We start from the raw sequence: 20,515 nt of genomic DNA, 5'->3' as shown, positions 1-20,515 counted from the left end.
AGGGAGTCACTTTCAGGGGGCTCGGCTTGTTTGGTGTTCGGCTCTCTCGGCTCAAGTCTCTCAGCGTGTGACTCCTCGACCAGTGTATCGGTTACTGTCTGAAGCAGTCAGCATCAGAATGGCTGCTGCTCGTACCTGTGCAGGGCTCAGCTGTCATCACAGCACTGCTGGGTATTTAAGGTCCAGCCCAAAACTTCCTGTTGTGCGAGTCCTGCGAGCCCGCCGTGGGTCACACTCCCACTATGCAGACACATTGTTAAATAGCTAATAAGAAGCTAAATCACTGTCAGACAGCAGCTGCTGGTTTTACACACAGTTAAAGCACAACACCTCAAACAGACTCACACCTCAGATATCCTCACATTCGCACACGTGTGTCTGCGTTCCTGACAAATCACATCACTGCAAAGGTGAGTATCAGATCTGGAGTACCACAAGGCACCCGATGAGGACCTCTGACTCTTAGTTGTTTTATTTATGTGCAGCTGCTCCCACTTCCACCCACACCCTGATGACACTGACTTATCTTTGCATCCTGCCAGCAGACCCCAGTCACCCACGCAAACCCAGCAGCACAGATAACAGAGCGGTGTCCTCTGGGAGCAGGCGGCCTGCTGTACACTCGCTTCACTTTATTTCAGAGAAAACTGATTTTGGTCTGTACAGTTAATGTCCTGCTTCGTAACACCTGTACAGGGTGAAGTTAATGTTTAAAGTCTACGTTAAGAAGGGCGTGGCCTCTTTGACAGCTGCTTGGTGATACAGGTAGCTGCTGGGCTTCACCCTGGGTAACAGGAGTCCCTGGAATACTGTGTGCTACTGAGTTACAGGTATCGATGTGTGTGTGTGTGTGTGTGTGTGTGTGTGTGTGTGTGTGTGTGTGTGTGTGTGTGTGTGTGTGTGTGTGTGTGTGTGTGAGATGCTCCAATACGGTCTTATCCAAATATGGTCACTTCTGGCACCATGAAAACCAACACAGCCATGGCCAAAACACCAGAGACCAGTGGGTGGTGTCATGCAGCTCCATCTTTACTATCAAAGTGTGCAGGAGCAGATCTACCTGCAGCCACAAGCTAACTGTCCACCTCAGCTCCGCGAGGTGAGGAGAAGAAGAAGAGTGTTTTTGTCTGTTCTTCTTCTGTGGTTATAAACAAACCTACACCATTGGGATCAGTGTGTGTGTGTGTGTGTGTGTGTGTGTGTGTGTGTGTTTACAAACCTGTTGCGTCACACTCATTTCTGATCAGGCTGTTTGATCCGTGACGTCACTGTCAGGTCAGCCCTGATTTCAGGCCTGCCAGTGTTCCTGCTCACGCGCACGCACGCACACGCACGCGTGCACACACACCGACTACAGTGACTGACAGGTGATCAGCATCACAGAGAACACGCGTGGGCTGCGAGTGTCACGCGTCCGGGCGCGCTGTGTGTGTGTGCGTACTCACGGTGTTCCGGAGGTCCTGCAGCGCTACGCTCATCCTGGAGCTCCGTCCCCGAAATCAGAGCGCTACCGACGACCGCTCCGCCGGCCCATCCTCCCGGGTGTCCGTCCGTCTGTGCCGCGCTCTGGCCGTCTGTGTGTGTGGGTGCGAGTCTGTGCGTGTGTGTCGTCCCGGTGTCCTTTTGTCTGTGTGCAGCAGGAGCAGCAGGAGGAGGATCGGGAGGTTTTTCGGTTTTCTCCGCTTCTCTCTCTCTCTCCCTCTCTCTCCTCAGACCCCGCCCAACATCCAACCGGCCTCTTCCTCTCACAAACAAACACACCCCGAGACACACAGGGACTGACGTCACTCACACGGCCCGACGTCACCTCCTCCAGCTCCTCGTCGCTCTGTGGCTGCGGTAAGTTCCGCACTGAGTTTTTTGTGAATTCCCCACGCGTGGCCTCATTCACCCCCTGTGGGGCGAAAATCCGCCGCTGTTAGCCCTCCTCCTCCCTTAATATTACACTTTCATTTCTTCCTCCAACTCCCAGAATCCACGGCGGCAGTGACTCCTGTGACCGCAGAGCTTCAGCCTCCACGACCCTGAAGGTTTAACCTTACCGCGCGCACATCACGGCACGGTCACCGGCATCCGTGATGACGTTACTCAGATCAAACCGAACAAAGTAAAAACTCTAAAAAATGTACTTGTTACAAACACAGAAGCAGCTGACCTGCACATCTGTGCACATCTGCTCACATCTGCTCACAGAGCACACGTGCTCTCTGCTCATGTTGTCTTCACGCTGAATCATTTTTTAAGAACTTATTTTAACTGCACTCAACAAACAACCCTCCCAAACATCAAGGACCAGACTGCAGCGTATTTCTTCACATCAATATACGGCCGCTAGTGGCCCGCAGGCCGCGAGTTTGAGACCCTGCTCTAAGGGTGTATAATGTAAACAGAATTGGTCCCAGCACTGAACCCTGTGGAACTCCACAATCAACCTCAGCGTGTGAAGAGGACTCTCCATTTATATAGACACACACACACTGAGACATATACTAAGTGTATTTTTAGGAGTATTCTGTATACTATTTTAAGTCTTTATTCTGATCATTTACAAAAGTCAACGATGCTCATAAAACCGAAACACTTGTTTAAAATGTAAACACGCTGAAAACGAACACATCATAACGTCACGGCGTTCGCTGGTTCTGATCTGCTGCTCTCAGCTCAGTTTATCCTTCACACCGGGAACTGGACACACGCGAAGCCGCGAATGTGATCCATCGTTTTCCAGGAAGGGAAGTGTTCTTTATCACCTCAGGGCCACCGTACTACACCACCCTTAAACCACTCTCTGTATCTCTATGAGTAGATGTGTAGTTAATGGTCAGTGTGAGAGCTGAACGCCGAGGACTCCATCAGCCTCACAGGACAGGCGTAGAAACCGCCTCTGTCAGTGCGCCCCAGGGCGGCTGTGGCTACACTGTAGCTGCCATCACCAGTGTGTGAATGTATGTGAATGGGTGGATGATTGTGTGTAGTGTAAAGCACTTTGGGGTCCTTAGGACCAAGTAAAAGCGCTTTACAAATACAGACCATTTACAGACAGACCAAATCAATAAACTGTTTATTGCTCTTCCTGCTCTCAACGGCCCTTTGGGGGACGCTCACATGCACGAACCACGAGTCAGTGAGAGCTTTCATAACGGTCTGAATTTATCTGTCCAGCAAACTTCAATCCAGGGGATTTTCCTCTGAGGACGCTCCAGCACGCTTCACTGCTTTGTGTCCAGGTACACAAACCTCAGAAATCTCCAAAGCTCAGACAGAACAACGTGTAACAACAGTAACAACGTGTTTGAGACAGAGGATGGAGGGAGGGGCTGCACGAGCATAAGACAAAGAAGGATTATTCTGAGCAGTGAATCATGCAGAACTCATCCTCTTTAACTTTATCCAATCAAAATGTCGGCCGAGGGAATGAAAGGATCAAGAAGATGAAACGAGCGTTTATAAAGACGACTGCGCTGCATGTGAGCTGACGCTGTCACCTGGAGCAGGTGGGCGGGGTCAGACGGGTTGAGCAGGTTCTCCCACATCACGGCTCACAGGAGGCACAAACCAGGAACCGGCTGGACTGGATCAGCAGGAGGAGGAAGTGCTCAGATTTCAGCATCAAAATAAAATTTCACCTGGGAGCAGGCCACATTATTAGGTACACCTGGAGCTCAGACAGGTTCTTCTTTTTTCAGTGACTCACGCTGTCACCTGTGTCTGTGTCACACCTGCTTCCTCATTAAACTGTGGAGATGAAGTCAAAGTTATCCAGCAGCTCCCCCTGCTGGCCACAGACACACAGTACGAGCAGCAGTTCTTCAGCCTCTGTGAGCTACTCGCCCGTGACGTCACGTGGAGGAGCGTCGCACAGCTCCCTTCTTTTCCTTGTTTGCCAGACGCCTCTCTAATGGAGGCTGTTCTCTTTCTAAAGTGTTGACGTGTTTCTGTCAGATGATAGTGAACGGTCTGTCCAGCAGGACGTGCTCCACCAGGTGGCAGCACATCATCAATCCTCCAGGCGTCGCTGCTGTTCTCACAGAGCTGAGCGAGCACCTCTTCTGTCACACACACACCCTCTGCATGTCCTCCTTCACTGCGTTCATCAGCCTCTGAGCTCGTCGTCTTCTCCTCCAGCCTGGCAGCTCCATCATATCCACTCTCCCTCCCTTGAATCCTCATTTGTTCCTGTTCATTTTGTCATTCTGTCTTGTGTTATTTGTGTTGCTGGCTCCAAAGCAAACTGCCCCTCTGTGGATGATAAAGTGTTCCTCTGCACACCTCCTCTGACAGACTGTGGCGTCTAACACCTTCAGCTGGGCCTCCTCCTCCTCCATGCATCGCAGCAGGTCTCACCGCCGTCTTTAAACCTTCCCTTTACCTCTTGCTGCTCTCCTTCAGCCACCACCCATGACACCTGTCTCCACCCACTCCACCCTGCCTGCTCTCTCATCTTCACCTGTCTCGGGTACCGTCCACGGCTTTAAGGTTGACCCCAGCTATTTAAGCTCATCCACCTTCACTACCTCTCCTCCTGTCTGTGTCTCCACTGGGTTTGTAACCTCCACCTGTTCCCTGCTCTCACTGCAGACCATCTGACTCCTGCCTGATGCATTCATGTGATGGTTTATCATCTGTAGATAGAAACGAACTTCTGAATCTAAAAGAATTTAGACCGTTCTTGCTGTTTGGACCAGGAAATGACTGATGATGTCATCTCCTGACAGATTCTTTCTTTCTTTAGTGCATCAACCTTTCACCATCTTTTTGTCTTCTTTCTTTCCATCTTCAGTTTTCTTGTTCTTTATTTCTTTTCATTTTCTTCCTGCCCTCTTTTTTCTGACGGTTCTTCCAAAGAAGACGACCTCCCTTCCTCATCACATCCTCTCCTCTTCATCCTCTCCTCTCATTTCCCTGTGAGGAAGGAGAGAGGAGAAGAGGCAGTGAAGGAGAGGAGGTGAAGTGAATGAGGAGCTCTTCAGCGTCACCTTGTCATTGAGCAGAAGAAAAGCAGCAGCTGCATCTGTCAAAGAGACGAAGACGAGCTGTGGTGAAAACCTTCAGCTTCTCGCTGTCGGGTGACTTCTTATTGTGGGAGAGACGCCGGCGACGCTCAAACACCTGCAGGAAGCTGACTCATCCTCACCTGTGCGCTCCAAACGTCACTTTACATGATGCGGCGGCGTTTGCGTCGCTTCCCCTTTCAGTTTTTAATCAAACGCAGTTACAGCTGAAGGTCAGCCTCCTGAAAACAACGTTTTCTTTTGTGCATCTTTGTGAAGCTTCAGTGAATCAGATGTGAAGTCATCACAGGCTGTGCTGCAGACTCAAACGTGGACCATGTCTCCTCCAGGTCCTCTCCATGATGGACTCTGCGCCTGGTTTTAGATCTCACCATGGAAGAAAGAAAAAGGCCGATGGCTAAAGGAGGAACTGTGGAGATCGTCTGGAGTCACGCAGACACTCAGACGTTGTCGTGTCGATGGACAAAGAGACGCTCATGGATATTCAGAGTCTTGAAGTTGAGGCAGATATCGTCCCAGCAGCTGGCTGCTTACCTGAGCCAGGTGGAGCTCTTACCTGCAGCGTTTCACAAACACGGGCCTTCATTTTGTTTCGAGGTTAAAGTGACTCATCTGTATAAACGGCGTACAGTGAAAGACGTGTGGATGTGTGAACAAACTGAAGCTCAGCGAGGTTTTAATCAGGAGGAAGCAGCTGCTGCAGGGGTCAAAGGTCGCGTCTCTTAAATGTTAAACTCTGAAGTTTGTGTCATCTTTTCGCTGCAGACTGAACCCAGAGCACGCCGCGCCTACCCATCATGCACTGGGCCCCACACAAACCTCACAGTCTGACTCACCTCCAAACCTGGAGGCTGATGATAACGTCACCGCGGCAACACGCTGTGTTTCTCCACTTTATCAGCTGCTCTGTGATTGGTTAGCCCTGCTGATCGCAGTTTGACCTCTGATCTCCTGAATGCTGCTGACATCATCGTGCTCTGTGTGTGTGTGTGTGTGTGTGTGTGTGTGTGTGGCTTCTGATGATGATTTCACCTTAAAAAGACGACTAATCAGCTGCTGCATACATCACACACACACACACACACACACACACTCACACACACACACACACACACACACACACACACACACACACAGACACACACACACACTCACACACACACACACACACACACACACACACACACACACACACACACTCACACACACACTCACACACACACTCACACACACACAGAGTTAAAAGGCAGTGTGCGCTGTGTTCCAGTGAAGCTTTCAGATGTAATTAACGCTCATTAAGGTTTATTGAAGCTGTTTAAATGCTGGCGTGTGATTGGCTGACGGGCTGATTGGCGGCTCAGGCTCTTTGTGCAGCTGCAGCTGCCGTTTCCTGTTTAATAAAGAAACGCTCATTTCTTAACAAGACGGAGAGGTGTACGACGTCACGGCAGCTTCCTGTCAGAGGCTGAACGCACCTGCACATCCACCTAAAGATGACTCGCTGCTGCTGAAGCAGATGATGGAGATGATGTCAGGTTGAGGCTGTCGCGTTTAGACAGGTTCAGGATGAATGTCACCTATATGTCTGTTAGTACACAAACCTCACCGCAGCCGTAGCACCAACACAGCTACAGCCACCGGTGTCACCGTCCACCTGTCAGTCAAAGAGGCCACGCCCCTAATAATGCACACTTTAAGTCTTAATAGGATTAAAGCGTGGATGACTGTGCAGACTGTTGTTACACATTAATGATACATAGTACCCACTGTTTGCTGATCATCAGCGTTTTCCTCGTTATTCTGCCGCCTGTGTTCCACGTGTCTGGTCTGTGTTTCCGTTATGTTATCCGTGTCTTTGTGTTTATTCGGTTCAGGTGTTTAGTCTCACTGTGAGTTTCCTGCTTTATACTGATAGTCTCTTGTCCTGTGTGTAATAAAGGTCAGTTTGTTATCTGAGTTTGTACTTCTGGTCCCACTACACATGACAAAAACTCAGTGGGGTGTGCAGTGTGTCGTTTAAACAAAGCAGCACGAGGCCTAAAACCTCTGAAAGTTCTGACACAGGAGCTGAGAGAAGATCTGGACCGTCAGCTGATCATTACTGTCCACTGATCCTCATCAGAGATGCCTCAGTGGAAGGACGGCTGCCAGGAAGCCGTGCTTAACGAAGGGAAACAGATATGAAAATGACACGAGAACTGGCGATCAGAAATAGTCACCGAATAGTGACGAGTTAGAATGAAACCGTTTGCATGTTTCGTAAATAAAAACATCAAGAAATGGCTCAAGACTTTTGCACATTACTGTTTCTGTTGAATTAAATTCAGAATAAATGTAAAATGGAAGAACATCTGACTCTTCTATTGTGTGTGGTTCTGCAATCAGTCGACATTACCTGCTGAGTTATCTTATCTTATTTTATCTTATCTTATTTTTTCTTATTTTATCTTATCTTATTTTATCTTATCTTATTCCATCCATCCATCCATCTTCATTCGCTTTGTCCGGGGCCGGGTCGCGGGGGCAGCAGCCTAAGCAAAGAGGCCCAGACCTCCCTCTCCCCAGCCACCTCCTCCAGCTTATCCGGGGGAACACCAAGGCGTTCCCAGGCCAGCCGAGAGATATAATCTCTCCAGCGTGTCCTGGGTCTGCCCCGGGGCCTCCTCCCGGTGGGACATGCCTGGAACACCTCACCCAGGAGGCGCCCAGGGGGCATCCTTGTCAGATGCCCGAACCACCTCAGCTGGCTCCTTTCGAGGTGGAGCAGCAGCTGCTCTACTCTGAGCCCCTCCCGGATGGCCGAACTTCTCACCCTATCTCTAAGGGAGAGGCCAGCCACCCTTCGGAGGAAGCTCATTTCTGCCGCTTGTATCCGCGATCTCGTTCTTTCGGTCACTACCCACAGCTCGTGGCCATAGGTGAGGGTAGGGACGTAGACCGACCGGTAAATTAAGAGCTTCGCTTTTACACTCAGCTCCCTCTTCACCACGACGGACCGGTGCAGCGTTCGCATTACTGCAGCTGCAGCCCCAATCCGTCTGTCGATCTCCGGCTCCCTTCTCCCATCACTCGCGAACAAGACCCCGAGATACTTGAACTCCTCCACTTGGGGCAGGAACTCATCCCCGACCCGGAGTGGGCACTCCACCCTTTTCCGGCTGAGAACCATGGCCTCAGATTTGGAGGTCCTGATCCTCATTCCCACTGCTTCACACTCGGCTGCAAACCGTTCCAGTGCGAGCTGGAGGCCCTCACCCGATGAAGCCAACAGAACCACATCATCTGCAAAAATCAGAGATGAGATTCTGAGGCCACCAAAGCAAAAGCCCTCCGCCACTTGGCTGCGCCTAGAAATCCTGTCCATAAAAATTATGAACAGAACCGGAGACAAAGGGCAGCCCTGGCGGAGCCCATCACCCACCAGGAACGAGTCCGACTTATTGCCGGCAATGCGAACCAAGCTCTTGCAACGGTTGTATAGGGATCGAATGGCCCGTAGCAATGGGCCAGACACCCCATATTCCCGCAACACCTCCCACAGGACACCCCGAGGGACACGGTCGAATGCCTTCTCCAAGTCCACAAAACACATGTAGACTGGTTGGGCAAACTCCCATGCACCCTCAAGTATCCTGGAGAGGATAAAGAGCTGGTCCAGTGTTCCGCGACCAGGACGGAAACCGCATTGTTCCTCCTGTATCCGAGGTTCGACTAACGGACGAACTCTCCTTTCCAGCACCCTGGCATAGACTTTCCCAGGGAGGCTGAGGAGTGTGATCCCCCTGTAGTTGGAACACACCCTCCGGTCCCCTTTCTTAAAGATGGGGACCACCACCCCGGTCTGCCAGTCCACAGGTACTGCCCCTGATCTCCACGCAACATTGCAGAGGCGTGTCAACCAGGACAGCCCTACAACGTCCAGAGCCTTCAGGAACTCGGGGCGGACCTCATCAACACCAGGGGCTCTGCCACCAAGGAGTTGTTTAACTGCCTCAGTGACCTCGCCCCCGGAAATTGGCGGGTCATTCCCCTCATCCCCAGACTCTGCTTCCTCCTCGGAAGACGTGTCAGTGGGATTAAGGAGGTCCTCGAAGTATTCCTTCCACCGCCTGACAATTTTCTCAGTCGACGTCAGCAGCGCTCCGCCAGCACTATACACAGTGCAGGTAGAGCACCGCTTTCCCCTCCTGAGACGTCTGACGGTTTGCCAGAATCTCTTCGAGGCAGTCCGAAAGTCTTTTTCCATGGCCTCTCCGAACTCCTCCCACACCCGAGTTTTTGCTTCAGCCACTGCCCGAGCCGCATTCCGCTTGGCCTGTCGATACCTGTCGGCTGCCTCCGGAGTCCCACAGGCTAACCAAGCCCGATAGGACTCCTTCTTCAGCCTGGTGGCTCCCTTCACCTCTGGTGTCCACCATTTGGTTCGGGGATTACCACCACGGCAGGCACCAACCACCTTGCGGCCGCAGCTCAATGCAGCAGCTTCGGCAATGGAGACGCTGAACATGGTCCATTCGGACTCAATGTCCCCAGTCTCCCTCGGAATGCTGTTGAAGCTCTGCCGGAGGTGTGCGTTGAAGATCTCGCGGACTGGGGCCTCTGCTAGACGTTCCCAGCACACCCTCACTACGCGTTTAGGTGCACCAGGTCTGTCCAGCGTCTTCCCCCGCCACCTGATCCAACTCACCACCAGGTGGTGATCAGTTGACAGTTCACCCCCTCTCTTTACCCGAGTGTCCAGAACATATGGTCGCAGATCTGCTGATACGATTACAAAATCGATCATCGACCTACGGCCTAGAGCGTCCTGGTGCCACGTGCACTTATGGACACTCTTATGTTCGAACAGGGTGTTCGTTATGGCCAAACTGTGATTAGCACAGAAGTCCAATAACAGAGCACCGCTCGGGTTCAGATCAGGGAGGCCGTTCCTCCCAATCACGCCCCTCCAGGTCCCGCTGTCGTTACCCACGTGAGCATTGAAGTCTCCCAGCAGGACAACAGAGTCTCCAGGTGGAGCACCCTCCAGCACCCCCCCCCCCCCCCCCCCCCCCAGGGACTCTAAGAAGGCTGGGTACTCTGAACTGCCACTCGGCGCATAAGCGCAGATGACAGTCAGGACCCGTTCCCCGACCCTAAGGCGCAGGGAACAAACCCTCTCGTCCACCGGGAAAAACCCCAACGTACCGGCAGCAAGCCGAGGGGATATTAGGATACCCACCCCAGCCCGCCGCCTCTCACCAGGGGCAACTCCAGACTGAGACAGAGTCCAGCCCCTCTCCAGGAGACTGGTTCCAGAGCCCAAGCCATGTGTAGAGGTGAGCCCGACTATATCTAGCCGGTACCTCTCAACCTCACGCACTAACTCAGGCTCCTTCCCCACCAGAGAGGTGACATTCCATGTCCCTATTGCCAGTCTTGGCAGCCGGGGGTCAGTCCTCCAGGGCCTCCGCTCCTGGCCGCCACCCGGCACACAATGCACCCGACCCCTATGGCGCCTCCTGCGGATGGTGGGCCTGCGGGAGGATGGGCCCATGTCTCCTCTTCGGGCTGTGCCCGGCCGGGCCCCATGGACTAAGGCCCGGCCACCAGACGCTCGCCCTCGGGCACCCTCCCCGGGCCTGGCTCCAGGGCGGGGCCCCGGTAACCCTATCCCGGGCAGGGTAAACTGTTCCCTCGGTGTCCTTTTCATAAGGGTCTTATGAATCGCTCTTTGTCTGGTCCCTCACCCAGGGCCAATTTGCCATGGGAGACCCTACCAGGGGGCAATAGCCCCCAGACAACATAGCCCCTGGGATCCCTGTGACACACAAACCCCTCCACCACGATAAGGTAGCAATTATTTTATTTTCTCTTATTTTATTTTATCTTATCTTATTTTATCTTATCTTATTTTATCTTATCTTATTTTATCTTGTCTTATCTTATCTTATCTTATTTTATCTTATCTTATTTTATCTTATCTTATCTTATCTTATTTTATCTTATCTTATCTTATCTTATTTTATCTTATTTTATTTTATCTTATTTTATCTTATTTTATCTTATCTTATTTTATCTTATCTTATTTTATCTTATTTTATCTTATCTTATTTTATCTTACCTTATTTTATCTTATTTTATCTTGTCTTATCTCATCTTATTTTATCTTATCTTATTTTATCTTATCTTATTTTATCTTATTTTATCTTGTCTTATCTTATCTTATTTTATCTTATCTTATTTTATCTTATTTTATCTTATTTTATCTTATCTTATTTTATCTTATCTTATTTTATCTTACCTTATTTTATCTTATTTTATCTTGTCTTATCTTATCTTATTTTATCTTATCTTATTTTATCTTGTCTTATCTTATTTTATCTTATCTTATTTTATCTTATCTTATCTTATCTTATCTTATTTGATCTTATCTTATCTTATTTTATCTTATTATATTTTATCTTATCTTGTCTTATTTCGTCTTGTCTTGTCTTATCTTATCTTATGAGGCTTCGAACCTCTTTAGGCTTTAATTAGGATTTGAGGCTGGAAGGCAAACACGAATGCCTCAAATTAGCCAAAGTCTTTTATTGAAGGTAATTAAATGCCGAAATTTAATATTGAAAAAGGGAAGACGCTCTGCTGCACGCCGCTGTGAAACAATCACATATATTCAAGCAGCAGGTTTCTGATGGCCATGCGGACATTATAATAAGATCCACAGCAGGAAGCGCAGATGAGCTCACAGACTGTGTGTAAAAGATGCGATTTGTGGGGTCGTGTTGTGAAGCCTACGCCCGCCCCTGCTTTGTGGGATTTTCTGACTCTAATGAAACCACAAAATGAAACCAAACAGAAATCATGTTTTATTCATTCGGGCTTGAAATCAGCGGCTGAGACCGTAAAGTCATCAGGAGAGAGTTTAGTGAGGTCACAGCTCCGTGTGGCGTCGCAGCTGCTGAGATCGTCCCTGAAATAAGTGCAAGTACGGGACGCTTCAGGACGCCAAAGCCTGGACATCGAGGACACTGGCTTCACGCAAACGTTTAGCTTAGAGTCTGTAAGTTTGTGTAATGTTAACAGCGATAGCTTAAATCGTGGTATTAAACTGGTTTCAGGTCACACACCACATGAAGTCCAATCTGGTCTAAACTGGGTCGGCTCATCCTTCGTGTCGAGTCATTGACCTTGTGTCTCTGATCACACTGAATGATGTATATATGATAAACACACGGTCTTCCCCTAACCTGTGGTGTTCCACAAGGCTCAGTTCTGGCTGCATCAGTGGTGGAGCGGGGGTGTGGCTTACTGGGCTAAGCCCCGGGTGTTTCAAATGTCTGGCTCCGCCTCTGGGCTGCATTCTTCTTTTGGTTGGCATCATTCATTTCTTATCATTTTGAAGTTAATGTATTTAATCACCAGCTGGGTAGACGGTCCCACCGTGAGAACTGAGGCTAGCTCCTCCTGAACGTGCTACACGGCGTCATGTGTTATTGCCGCTGAGCTTCGGTTTGCATCTGTTTCTGATCATGTTTACAAGAAATGGGCAGTTACTGTTTTCAATGCACTTTGAGTATCTGACCAACTTTCAAAGCAGGTCATGTGATTTCACACGTAGTGCCGTCGCGTGATCGGCGGTAATGGACGCCCTCTCCATTTGCTGCTGCGTGTCTCAGCTGCCAATCATCAGCTCTCATTAAGCTCCTGAAAGCTTTTCTTAACAAAGAACTAATGAGTGAAAGGAGCTGCTAATCTGACTGCAGCAGCTGCTGCACACACACACACACGCACACACACACGCACACACACACGCACACACACACGCACACACACGCACACACACACGCACACACACGCACACACACACGCACACACACGCACACACACGCACACACACGCACACACACACACACACACACGCACACGCACACACACACACACACCCTTCCTCACTTGTCGTTTAGCGTGGCAGAGGAGGCGAGGCAGCAGTTTAACATCAGGCCGATCAGAATCACGTCTCCTGAACTCCACCTGTGGCTCGTTTCCTCTCTTCCTCCTTTCCACATTTTTCTCTTCATTCTTCGTTCTTTCTCACTTTCAGTCGTCCTGAAGAACGTTTCCAGCTCTGTTAGATTTTTGAGTCTAATCTGCTCTCGCAGTTCTTGAGTGTAGCTGGTGGTTTGTGTCACAAACGCTCGGTGTTTTCCGTCTGCTCCTCCACAGTCTTCTTGATTTGTTGTTATGAATCTCTGCTCCACCTATGTAAGCTTCCTGTGACCATGAAACCAGGCCACTGTGCAGCAAGCTAACCTGTTTATCCTGCACTAACCTGCAGAGGGTTTTCATGCAGTCTTTAAATATCACAGTTAGTCTCCATCAGTTTGATTCACAACATGAGACAAACTGCGCGCACACAGTTTGTGTGTTTGCTGAGGATTGTTGAGCTGACAGAAACACTTAAAAACGTTGCTCCCTTTGTGCTCGCTCCTCTTCTGTAGGGTCAGCTCCACGCTGACGCAAACAGTCGCTCAGGTGTTGGGCCGAGACAAAGTCAACTCTCTGTGACGTCTTTGACGCGACGTCTCCTTGTGATTCGTACACGAACAGCGCTGCCTCACTGTGACTCAGATACGTCACACATAAAGTAACGAGAGTGTTTTTAAAATGTAGGGAGTAAAAGTAAGGAGCAGTCAGAAACATACTGATTTCAGCGATTCGTTCATGGACACGGTGATGAATAGTGTGAGAGCGTCTGGCTGAAGTTGTGAAGTTTTAGTCGAGTCTTTTTTCAGCGAGTTTAATTTCCATCCTCGCTCCCTCCATCATCATTGAGAGCAGACAGTAATTACACAGTGTCTCTGCTGTAATTACACAGAATATACGTGTGGAAATAACTCAGCAACAGTATGAAAGCTGCTCATACTAGATAGCCTGTACTCAGGTGTGACACGCGGTGATTGTAAAGATAACTGGAATGGAAAATTAAAATGCTTCCTGCTGCTGCTCGCTGAAGAAGCTGCTGTGATTAAAATGGAGGTGAGAGTTTTGGGGACAGGTTCACAGAACATCGGGCTTTATTGGCTCTGTGTTTGGAGGCTCGTGCTCTGATTATGTTTGCATTCATTTCTCTGTTGCTGACTGTAGACACGCTTTTCCACACCAGTCTGTCTGTCGGCCCTCGTTTAGCTTTCCTGTGCTCAGCCATGCCAAGCCCACACTTTCAGGCAAGGGCGTAGATTTGGCATGGACGGAAGGGACGTGTCCCCACCAACATCCAGCGATTATTGAATTGTCCCCACCAATAATTTGATCTCTTCGAGTAAAGAAAAACAAACCCAATAGTAAGAAAAAAACGATCTGTCAGCGTCTCATTCAGCCAGCGGAGCAGAAAGAGTTAAATTACGGTCTCTACTGGAGTCCTACCTCATGTGACAAATATGGCCAATGTGATTAGGCCAGTTTTTAAAACCTTAGGATGTAACTACAGCCCAGCCCATGCAGCAGTATATGAATGACTAACCTCGTATTGTGGATGGATTATCTCAGTTGTTCTCCTGGCTGAAGTTTGGTCCTTTTACAGCATCCTGCCATGCGATTACATTTGTTCCTGACCACCGAGAACACTCACGTTAACTTTTATCGAGTGGAAAAAAAGTTAGCTTGTTTATATTATGCTAACATAGCTGTGTCGCTAGCAGTCACGTAGCACATCATTATATACCAGCTAGCCAAACTTTAGTAACCCTACAAACGTCACTGCTGTTTAGTCTTCATTTATGTTGGAAGTGATAGCAGAGCTGTACGTTTGAATTTGTTTCCAAAACCCCGCAGTCAGGACATGCTATATTGTATTTAGATAGAAGCTAGCGAGCTAACTCCCTGCTAACTTCTAACTCCGTTAAATGTCATAAATTCCGTTTTCATGGATGCCTGGATGTTAAACTCAGTTGTCACACCTGGTAGAGCAGAACGCTGATCATTTTATTAAAGATGAAAGACTTTAGACAGTTTTCAACTCTCAGTAATGCCATAGTGATCGTTTGATATATGGACCTGCAGCGGATTTTAGGTGACGTCAGACTTCACGACCGGATTACTCTTATTAATCTTTCTGGGTCGCAAAATAAACTTTTAACACATTTTCAGGCGAGAATGTAGCTGTGTAAACGTCAAACAACGTAAACATGTTATTGTTTGGCCTTTTTCAGTGCTTTAGTTGTGTTTTATTTGTTGGTGAGTAAATCGGTTTGGCTGAGATTAAAGTTATTAGATTAAATTAGATTAAATAAAACTTTATTAATCCCTCGGGAGGATTCCTCCGGGGTTCTCACACAGCTGAATAAACTGCTGTGTGAGAACATCTACACCAGTGTCCGGTTATATTTTAGACAGCAAGGAGGAGATGGCAGGTGACGTAATTCTGAAGGCTACACCGTCCAATTTCACAGTCGCTCATTTCCGGTCTACCCGGCTTTCGGAGGACCCGGCCCACTTAGACCACAAAGGACACCCCCGGCCTGTTTCTGGCCGGACAATAATAACGGTGACATTTAACTTATTTTATCCGATAAATAAACACTGTAAAAAGTTTTTTGTATATATGTATGTACATGTATACCCCCCTCCCCAGCCCCTTTGAATGTCTCCCTAACTCTGAGGTCTCAAGGTTGGCAAGTAGGCGCTAGGCTTGGCCCACATCAGTCTAAAATTGTATGTAACCATGAATAATGTGATGCCATGTCCACCAGGAGAGACTGGACAGTACAGATATAAAACCAATATGCCAGCAGTTCATTTCAGCTAACGAGAGGAGCAGGCATGTGTTTGTTGTGTGGGGCATGTAGTCCATGTGTGTTGCTGTAACAGTAGTTCATGTTTAGAATAAAACATCCCAGCTCACTGACCTGATCGGGGCAACAGTGCCTAAAATGTTGCATAATGTTGCTGAGAGATCTTTTACTTTGTGGTCATCTTAGACGAGTAGTTTTATGGACAAAACCAGCAGGTCATTCAGTGTTCCCTTAGTGCTGATGTGTCAGAGATGTTGGTGTAACTGAAGTGATGTTGTTAAGTCCTTAAAGTCATATTCTTTTATTGTCATGACTGTATTTGAAGCTATTTTTATGTTTGTATGATACCTGATTTATATGGAAGTAAACTAAAGCCTAAAATACTTAGTCAGTCATTTGTTTAATAGGAATTTAACATTATATAATTCACATATAAAACTATGAATTGTAATTTTAAACGGTTTAAAAGCAGGTAGAATAGCATGTGTAGGCAAGTATACTTCTCCTTTTATCAAGAAGCAAAGACAAAATGGAAAAAAGAAAAGAAACGGGGCAGAGTTCGATGGTTGAATCATCCGTCCCCACCAATGCCAAAACCAAATCCTTGCGTTCAGGCGTGCTCGGGGACATGTCGCCAGCGCTGCGGGAAGGTTGACAGATGTGATCATCTGTCTTTGACAAAGAAGAACAGAAGCTTTGTGCGAGCGCTAACGGGAGGACACTGAAACATGTAGCTGATATAAACCCGAGGTTCTGTTATTTGGTCATTCTGTGTTGAAATGTTTCACAGCCTAAAATTAAAAATGTGCAAAAAATGAAAAGTTAAAACTGGAAAAAACATGCACAAATGTCGCTTTTTCTACTTATTGTGTTTGGCTTTGAAATGTGCTTTTTTGAGCGAAGCGATTGATTTCTGTGGTGAAGAAAGCCCACAGCCCCCCGTCTCCTCCGTGTCAGTGCACACGTGTCCACATACTTATGGCCTGAACATCTGCACAGGTGATTTTTATTGATTTCTCTGCTGTGATGTTCAGTCCAGCCTCTGAGGATCAATAAAATGGAAACTTATGATCTGATTTGTTATCTCAGTTTGATTAAATATTCCTCCCTGTGGTTGCTATGGAGCCACTTCCTCTCTTTATTAACCATCATTAAAGTTATTTTATTGTTCAGCCCTCCCTCCCCGGCACCAGCATTAATCAGCTTCATAAAATCTGCAGTTCTTCATCGTGATGAAGGTGTTTACCCCCCGAGCAGCAGACGGGGTCGAGTGTTTGTCTCAAACTGATTTTATTCAAACCAACAATTAAAAATAGTTTCATCAAGTTTACATTCGGAAAGAATCAGCTCAGAGAAATCAAAACACTTCATCCAAACTAATCACGACAGTCTCGTGTTTCTGTACAGCAGGAGGAGCAGGAGGCTCTCAGCAGGATGTGAAGGTCTTCCAGAAGAAGTTCTTGCAGCCGGCTTTCCTCTCTCGGGGGGCGAGCAGCGGGCCGCTGCCGGCGGCGCGCTCCAGGTCGACGCGGATGTCTTCGGGTTCACCGTCGGACAGAGGGAAGTTCTCCTCTTCCAGAGCCTCGTTCTCCACCTGCAGGAGGTCAGAGAGGAGCAGCTCTGCCAGCGAGGTCCGCGACATGTCCTGAAAACACGTCAAGATGAAAAACACACGAATAACTCAGTGCGGGAACGTGAGGAGCCCAACAAAGCTCAGCGTCGGCTGCTTAAAGTGAAACGAAGTTCCTGTTTTTACTCTGTGAGGGAGGGGGGAGGGGAGCTTTGCATGATCTTTATCTCCCACCGTCTAACTGTTTTAAATAGGTGGTGGGCGGGGCTTTGGTGCCAGAGATGACCATATAGGGACATCTCCTGTCTGTGACATCACCCAGATTCAGTAGTAAAAACAAAATTGATAAAGTGAAGATTTTACTTTTTGCACAACATAATAAAATGACATTTATTTTGTGATTTAATGAAGTTATTTGTGTTTAATGTATAATTACAAACTGACTGACAGTAGTAACACTGTGAAAAAACAAAACAAATTTTATAAAATAAATCGTGATCATGATGATTTAGTTTAAATAAATTTAGCTTCTGATGTTCAGAAGTTTTTTCTTTGTGAGTTTATGTTTGTTTGAAATCTAATTCATATATTACTATAAATTCTTTCCTGAGGAGAATTAAATGAAATAATAATGAAATTTTTATAAATGGTTTTGTTTTATTATAAGTGAATTTTTTTTATAAGTAGTTTTGAAAAATGATCAAGGTATAGTTTTCAATGCTAATAGCAAAATATTTTCATTATCCATTCATTTGTATTTACTGTTTCACAAACAAACAATTTATTATGTGGGTGAAATTAGTTATTGACATTTCTGAACAGACAAATTTGTTTCGCTGTTTTGATTTCTCTCTGAGGTTCGAGCGTGTCGCTGAAACACCGGCTGTAACAACACGCGTTCAGTTGTTATTTGGTGGATAAATATTAAAGTTTTAGTTTAAACATGTTTTTGACTTTTTCCTTAAAGATTTTATGAGTTGTGTTTTGAAAACATCTAATGTAACTAAAGACTTTTCACAGTAATCTGTAAAGTTGTTCCAAAGACGATTCCTCTAAACACATCGCCGTGACCTGCAGGATATCTCGAGGTTGAAGCCAATCAGCGAAAGATGCTAACACACTTAAACCTCCAGGGGGCAGAAAACCACAAACTAAGTTTGGAGCGTGTAGCCCTGCTCTGAAAACTCTCAAGCTTTATTGTGAAAGGGTGAGCTGTGACTCCTTCACTTCCTGCTGAGCAGTTTGTGGGATGCTGAAGAAAACTGCACACATCAAAACAGAAAAAGAGGTTTTATGTCATAGTTTCTGAGTGTTTGTGAGTCTGCAGAGGTCAGACGCCGTCGTGTTTCCTGTCTGCGTGGCGTCTTCATGGCGTCACGGTGCTGCAGAGAGGAACCACATCCTCCGTTTTACTCAAAAAGCATGCCGCGCCCTTCTCTGAACACCAACCGTCTGCACTGATCTCTACCTGCTGTGTGTCATCACATTTTAGTTTTGTCCTCTCTGCCCATCTCTCTCTCCTTTCCTTCCCACTGTCGCCGCGGGTCGTCTGATTCTTGCTGTAGAGTCTTTAGCCTACAGTGTGAACCGGTGCTGTACGAATAACACTGAGATGAAATGACCGTTCTATGTAAAGAGATGGAGGCTGTGTTCACATGTTTATGGGTGAAAGTCGAGCTGCAGAAGAAGCAGCTGATGTGGAGCCGAGGTGGAAACGTCAGTCGAGATGTGGATGCAAGAGCTGAGCGCCTGCAGCAGAGTGTCACAGTCCTGCATGATCTCTGCTGCAAACCTTCACTGATGGAAGAAGAAGCTGTTTGAGCTTCTTCAGAACGTTCACCTCGTGTCTGACCGAAGTCACGACGCGAGTGGCTGCTGAAAGCGTCTGAAACATCACACAGCAGTAACGTTGTCTTCATCGGTCGCTCGGGCTTTCCAGACTCGACCATAAAGAATCCACAAAGGAGCGATGAGCAGATGAATCATCGGCTGATTTACAGCCGCCAAACAAACCTTTCCTCGCCCTCTCGTCATCGTCAGGAGAGCTTCACGCAGGTCACGACAAAGAAATAAAAGAAGCCCTCACAGGTGTGATTTCAGCTCGTTTGTCAGGTATTAGACTGGTTCAGGACGTGTGTAGTTAAAGTGAAGCTGAAGCGCTCTGTGATGGAGGGAAACGTTTCTCTGGATTTAAAGCCTCAGGGTTTTTAATAAAGACTGAAGCTTTTATTTGCATCCTTTTGCTTCCTGTCTGATTTTATTCAGTGATGATGATGATGATGATGATGTTTTCAGCCTCTGATTTCTTTGATAGGAGTGAACAGAGCTGAAATCAGAGCTGAAGCCCTCAAACGTTCACAGAGAACAAACCGCTGTGATTTTTACACCAGCTGCAGGTTTCTGTGTTTTTCATTAAAGGAGCTGCTTCCTGGTTATCTGGTACATTTGTTTATGGCTGTTCATTCATAAAGACAATATTCAGCCTTGTCTGCACTCAGTGATGTTTCCTCCACCTTTACAGTTTCATTACATTTAATACATTCAAACTTTTTCCTGCAGTTTTTCATTTTTCTACAAAACTTTCACAGAAAATCATTTTCAAACTTTTTAGACTCCGATTAAAGTTCAAACAGATTTTTTGAAATCAAATGAAATGGGTGCGTGTGTGCGCGTGCGTGTGCGCGTGTCGGACCTGTTTGGAGCCCAGCAGCGGCGTCCGGTGCAGCAACAGGCGGAGTTTGGAGTCTCTCTGCGCGGCGGAGGTGCAGCTGATGGAGGCGGTGAGGGAGACGAGCAGCAGGAGGAGGCAGCGGAGGCGCGAGGAGGAGTTCATCTTCGTCACGTGTGTGTCTGTCTGCGGCTCGGAGGATCTTCTGCTTCTGTCCCGTCACGGCGGCTCTTTTAAAGCCCCGCTGACGTCATTGCCCAGGGCGGTGGGGTGGGTTTGGTGATGGGTGGAGGGGGGTGACTGATGATGATGATGATGTTTAGTGAAATGAGCCGGTTTCAAATTCCTCCCCTCCTCCCCTCCCTCCCTCCCACTCACTTTGTTTCTCAGCCGGAGGCTCGCGGACAGGAGGCGGTCACATGATCAGATTTAGCACAGGGGCGTGTCCAGAATGTTGTCACAGGGGACCAAATGGGGCCAGAATTTCCAGTTT

General features: G+C 47.7%; 2 protein-coding genes across 4 annotated transcripts in view; both read right to left on the bottom strand.

Moving 5' to 3' along the window:
• ece2b (endothelin converting enzyme 2b) overlaps positions 1-1,747 on the bottom strand; it is a 33,805-nt gene extending 32,058 nt beyond the window's left edge. For 2 of the 3 annotated variants that reach the window (XM_085380629.1, XM_085380630.1), the window contains exon 1: positions 1,446-1,747. Coding sequence is in view for 1 of the 3 variants with exons in the window: in XM_085380628.1 (XP_085236754.1) it covers positions 1,446-1,478 (33 nt within the window). In the remaining 2 variants the exon portion in view is untranslated. The remainder of the gene's footprint in view (positions 1-1,445) is intronic. The other variant, XM_085380628.1, reaches the window with a different exon arrangement.
• Positions 1,748-17,051: 15,304 nt separating this feature from the next.
• On the bottom strand, positions 17,052-20,237 carry sst1.1 (somatostatin 1, tandem duplicate 1). Its single transcript, XM_085379730.1, has 2 exons — positions 20,047-20,237; positions 17,052-17,429 (listed from the first exon to the last, which is right to left on the bottom strand). Exons 1-2 carry the CDS (start codon positions 20,185-20,187, stop codon positions 17,211-17,213), a joined length of 360 nt encoding a protein of 119 aa, XP_085235856.1. The 5' UTR covers positions 20,188-20,237; the 3' UTR covers positions 17,052-17,210.
• Positions 20,238-20,515: the final 278 nt, after the last annotated feature.

Source organism: Rhamphochromis longiceps, linkage group LG14, assembly GCF_057381845.1.
Source record: "Rhamphochromis longiceps isolate RC_006_pf linkage group LG14, R_longiceps_female_GT1.1, whole genome shotgun sequence".
NCBI classification, from domain to species: domain Eukaryota; kingdom Metazoa; phylum Chordata; class Actinopteri; order Cichliformes; family Cichlidae; genus Rhamphochromis; species Rhamphochromis longiceps.
This window is presented reverse-complemented; position numbering and strand designations above follow the sequence as displayed.